The 5,487-nt window shown below is 54.8% G+C and overlaps 1 protein-coding gene across 1 annotated transcript; it reads right to left on the bottom strand.

Moving 5' to 3' along the window:
- Window positions 1-2,279: 2,279 nt before the first annotated feature.
- LOC120747955 (olfactory receptor 14I1-like) lies at window positions 2,280-3,221 on the bottom strand. Its single transcript, XM_040054017.2, has one exon. It carries the CDS (start codon window positions 3,216-3,218, stop codon window positions 2,283-2,285), a length of 936 nt encoding a protein of 311 aa, XP_039909951.1. The 5' UTR covers window positions 3,219-3,221; the 3' UTR covers window positions 2,280-2,282.
- Between the last annotated feature and the right edge of the window lie 2,266 nt (window positions 3,222-5,487).

Raw genomic sequence — 5,487 nt, 5'->3', positions numbered from 1 at the left:
CATTTTATATTATTTTTGTATCCTATTATACTAACTTTAACAGCTTTTGTATTTTTATGACATTTATACTTTTATAACATTTATACTTTTATAACATTTATACTTTTATACTTTTATACTTTTATACTTTTATACTTTTTTATTTAGTCATGAGAGGGGGGGGGAAATGTGGGAGATTAGGGACAGGCGGTCGGAAGATATCGCGCTGTACGGGCAGACAGAACCCCTCCCTCAACTCTTAGTTGGTCAGTGTCCTTGATAAGATAAGCAATACCTAACTTGTAACGTAAGCAGACGGATGAGATGTAGCAAACAGAGGTTTTATAACTCCATGTAACCAGTTAATAAACGCCATTAGCCGTCCACCACACTGGTGTCTGTGAGCTGATGGACCGAGCAGCCTGGCTGTGGCTGCCGTGTCGTTCCTGAACCAGGTCGCTACACCTCAGCGGAGGTAGCAAGTGCTGTGTCCAGTTCTGGGCCCCCCAGTTTAGGAAGGCCATGGAGGGGCTGGAGTGTGTCCAGAGAAGGGGAACAAGGCAGGTGAGGGGACTGAAACACAAGTCCTGTGAGGAGCGGCTGAGGGAGCTGGGGTTATTCATCCTGGAGAAGAGGAGGCTCAGGGGAGACAAGGCAGCGTCAGGGCACAGGTTGAACTTGATGATGTCCAAGGCCTTTTCCAACCGTGCTCATTCTGTGATTCTCTGAAACCACCCTTGCAGCAGTCGCAGAATGAGCCCTGGGCCTCCTCCTCAGAAGGTCCAGCAGCCCAGGTGCCTCAGCTTCTCCTCACAGCCCCAAAGCCCATCCTGTCAGTCCTGCAGAGCCTCTGCAGCTCCTCCTCCTTGCCCAGAACAGGGAGCCCCACAGCCAGACACAGCAGCCCAGATGTGCCCCCCTGGCCTGTGGTGCCTCTGGCAAGGGAGCAGCACAAGGCACTGCAGACAATTCCTGAAGCACTTGGAGGATGATCCTGCTCCCCAAGGGACGTTCCCATGGTGCTGGGAACTCAGGAACTGAAGTGGGGAGTGGGGCCAGAGAGGAAAGGGCAACCTTGGATAGGCTGTTTGCAGGGGAGGGTACAGGGGTGGGCAACATGAAGAAATTTGTAGCAGGAAGAGGAAAGAAAGTCCAGATTAAGCAAAGGAAATGCTCCGGGCAGTTTGGGGGTGGCTGCCAGGCAGCCCTGGCTCTGAGCAACAACATCTGCAGTGGCACAGGAAACTCACAGCTCATGGGAACAAACTTTCTGGCTGACTTCAGAGGCCACCACAAACCTGAGTGGTTTCCCTGCTGTCCCCCAGCCCTTCCTGGCCCCAGGGGCTGATGATGGCATTTGTGCTCCCTCAGGTTCATCTCCCCACACCAACACCATGGGGGTGCTGACGCCTGCTCTGGGCAGTGCAAACAGGGGCTGCTGAGCCAGTGCTGCCGTGTCTGTGCCTGCAAGGATGCGGCACCTGTGTGAGCTGGGGGAGAGGCCAGGGCTGCAGAGGGGGGATGTTGTTGGCAGGTGCATGAGGAGGCTCTGGGACGCTGCCCTGGGGTGTCCATCGCAGTGGGGATGGATCAGCCCCTGCTCTGCTGCTCCTTCCCGTCTCCCCCAGGCACCTTGCAGAGCCCCAGCCATGCTGTTTGCCCCCAGCCTGCCCATGGCCACCCTGGGGCTGCTCACGGGGCTTTTCTCTGCTGAGCATTGGCCTGGGCGTGTTCTGGAGAGAGCCTGGGCAAGGAGCCTGGAGCCCCCAGGCCCTGCCCTGAGGCGTCAGCGCTGCCCCAGCAGTGCCCATGGCCTGTCCCTGCTGCAGCCCTGGCACTGCCACCCCCAGCACTGTGCCCAGCCCCGAGAGCACTCAGGCCCTACAGCAACACCAGGGCCAGGAGGGCAGCGGGGCAGGGGCACGGGAGCAGCACTGGCAACACCAAGTGCTGCTGCTCCTGGGCACAGCTGCTGTGCCAGCACTGATCTGCCCCAGCTCTGCACACAGACATTGCTGCTGCAGCTCCAGAGAAGGGAGCAAAAGGGGGATCTCTGCAGGAAACTTGGCTGAGAGATCCTTGAGTTCCTTTAAAGCCACCAAGAGTGCAGCCCCTCATTGACACAATGTGTGGCCACAGGGAAGGAGGAGAGAAACAAAATGAGAAATGGCACAAACAGTGACTTATCTTTGTGGAGAAGATTAATTAAGAAAAAGAAAGAAAAAGATCCTCCAAAATGAAACCAACAAGAAGTATCAAATATAACTTTTATTACAAATGATTTTCAGAAATTGGCCAGCAGTTTAATGTTTCTGAAACCATCTTGTCATCAGTCTCCACACTGCAGCCTTGAGCTCCTGGTTCCTCAGGCTGTAGATGAGGGGGTTCAGGGCTGGAGGCACCACTGAGTACAGAACTGACAGGGCCAGATCCAGGGATGGGGAGGAGATGGAGGGGGGCTTCAGGTGTGCAAACATGCCAGTGCTGACAAACAGAGAGACAACGGCCAGGTGAGGGAGGCAGGTGGAAAAGGCTTTGTGCCGTCCCTGCTCAGAGGGGATCCTCAGCACAGCCCTGAAGATCTGTACATAGGAGAAAACAATGAACACAAAACAACTTAATAGCAAACATGCACTAGCTGCAAGGAGCCCAAGTTCTCTGAGATTGGAGTGTGAGCAGGAGAGCTTGAGGATCTGGGGGATTTCACAGAAGAACTGGCCCAGGACATTGCCATGGCACAGGGGCAGGGAAAATGTATTGGCTGTGTGCAGCAGTGAATAGAGAAAGGCACTGGCCCAGGCAGCTGCTGCCATGTGGGCACAAGCTCTGCTGCCCATGAGGGTCCCATAGTGCAGGGGTTTGCAGATGGACACATAGCGGTCATAACACATGATGGTCAGGAGATAGTACTCTGTTATTGCACAGAAAACAACAACAAAAAAAACTTGAGCAGCACATCCTGTGTAGGAGATGGTCCTGGTGTCCCAGAGGGAATTGTGCATGGCTTTGGGCACAGTGGTGAGGATGGAGCCCAGGTTGGTGAGGGCCAGGTTGAGCAGGAAGAAGAACATGGGCGTGTGCAGGTGGTGGCTGCAGGCTACGGCGCTGATGATGAGGCCGTTGGCCAGGAGGGCAGCCAGGGAGATGCCCAGGAAGAGGCAGAAGTGCAGGAGCTGCAGCTGCCTTGTGTCTGCCAATGGCAGCAGGAGGAAGTGGCTGATGGAGCTGCTGTTGGACATTTGCTCTTGCTAGACATGGAGAACTGTAAAAAAAGAATCATGAAATAGTTCAGTTTGTAGAGGATTTAAAATATCCTATCACAGCTTGGTGGCACTTTCCCCCCACTGCCTGCCCAGGGCTCTGCTGCCTGGAGCTGTCCCTGCCTGCAGCTGCTTCCCTGTGCCCAGGGCTGGGCCCTGCCAGTGCTGCCAGAGCCCAGCCCAGCCCTGGGGGCTCAGCTCTGCCCTGCAGAGCCCTCCCAGCTCAGGCACTGCCCAGGGGCAGCTCTGGCTCTGCAGGCTCTGATGGCAATGTCAGAGCAACCCTGAGGAGGCTGGAAAAGCGACACTGGTGCTGCCTGCAAGGGACCCTCTGGCTGATTTCTGTCACTGCCTGGTTTATTAAGATCTGAAAGAAAATTGTTTGATTTTTCTCAACCTGGATTGAGAGATGAATAGCTATGTGCAATTTCCCCTTCAGGCAACACAGAGCAGTAGATTAATAAAGCAGGATTTTCTCTTTTATGCTGCCTCTGCCTTGCTGTGCTCCCTGCAGAATCTCCTTGGAAATGTTCTGCAGTTAAATGTCACGCTGGGAGCAGTCCTGAACAATGCAGCATCCTCACCACACAAGGAGAATACTTCCACACCTTACCAGCTGTCTCCTTCCACCCAGATCTTGTCCCCCAGTGCTGGGAGCAGCTCCCAGGGCTGGCTGAGAGCTGTCCCTGGCAGGCAACAGAGTCCCTGGCCCAGCACAGCGCCCTGGGCTGCAGGACCCTGCTCTGCAGGACAGCCCTGGGCACCCCTGGCTGCTCTGCACAAGAGATAATCAGAGAATGTACTCACAGAGTCTGTAGGCATTGGGATGTTGCAGCTTTAGGAGATCACTGCAGGAGCTGCAGCTCCCTTGTGTCCTGCAGCCAGAGGTTCCTGTGCCAAGGGCTGGGAGTGATTCTCCCACAGTCACTTCTCAGCTCCTTCCCAGCCCTGAGTGATTGAAGCTCTCTGTGCCTGTGTGCTGTGCCTGGGGTAGCTGCAGGCAGTGCCCCAGCCCTGCTGGGCTGGGAGAAGAGTTGCTCATCAAGAGCAATGTGTTTTTAAGCTCTTCTTGGTTGCCAGGAGCTGCCTCTGTGCCAGGAGCCCAGCCCAGCTCAGCAGCACAGACACAGCACGAAGATTTTAATGACCCTCTTGGGGCTTTGGTGTTGTTTACATCAGAATCAGTCCCTCAGAGTGTGCTCAAAAAACTTCTCAAGAACTCACAATCAGATTCAAAGTCCAAAATTTCTTTAACTTTTAATGGGTCCCACTGAGGGACAAAATTCACATGAAATTGTTCCCAAGTTCCAGTTAGAGCAAAACACTGGAGGCAGTGATGAGATGTGGGGACAAGTAAGGCAAAGTTTTCTCTAATGCTGAGCAAACCTGGATGTGTTTCATGAATGCAAAGGGCCAAGGCCTGAGCTCCAGCCCCTGGCAAGGCAGATCCTCTCCCTCCCTCCTTGCTCAGGGCTCTTCCTGGGGCACTGGGATGTGGGGATGTGCAATGCCAAGGGCAGCACCATGGGGCGGCCCCTGCCAGGCTGCTGAGCAGGGACAAGGAGGCAACGAGGCCCCAGGGCTGCAAGGGTCACTTGTCCCCTCCTGGCCTCAGGCCCAGGGTCAGCAGCCATGGCCAAAGTGCTGCAGGAGTTGGCTCTGTCAGGGCCTTTCAGCTGCTGCCCATCCCTGTGCCCTCTCCAGCCCAGGCTGTCCTACGGTGTCCATGCCTGTGCCTCTGTCCCTGCAGGCTGTTGTCATCCCCCAGCTGCCCCACCTCGCTGGCCCCTTCCTTTGCTGACAGCTCTGTGTCCTGCCTGCCTCTGCCTGGGCACACAGAGCCTTGGGCTGCTCCAGACTCCTTCTGGGAGATGTGTTGTACCACAGCCCTGCCCTGGGAGAGAAATTCCTTTCTCCTGGTGTCCAGTCTGGACTTCTCCAGCTGCCCTCTGCATATTTTTTTTCTTTCTCTCTCTCTTTTCTGCCATGTCAAAATGATCCCCCATCTCTGAAATCAGCCTTCAAGCACCCCCAGGGCTCTCATCCCCTGTCCTCAGTCTCCACTGAGCACAGAGCTCCTTTGTCCCTATGCAGTGGTCAAGGGCTTGAGGCCATGGGCACCTGGAAAAGAAGGACGGTTCCTTTCTATAGGAAGGAAACCACAGAAACTCATTGTTTTGAAGGCAGACGAGAGGCACTCACCAGAGGCCAAGGCAAGCCAGACCTGTTTGTCCTTGCAGCTTTTTTT

This window comes from Hirundo rustica, unplaced genomic scaffold (assembly GCF_015227805.2).
Source record: "Hirundo rustica isolate bHirRus1 unplaced genomic scaffold, bHirRus1.pri.v3 scaffold_336_arrow_ctg1, whole genome shotgun sequence".
NCBI classification, from domain to species: domain Eukaryota; kingdom Metazoa; phylum Chordata; class Aves; order Passeriformes; family Hirundinidae; genus Hirundo; species Hirundo rustica.
The sequence above is the reverse complement of the archived record's forward strand: the minus strand, read 5'-3'. Positions and strand labels throughout refer to the sequence as shown.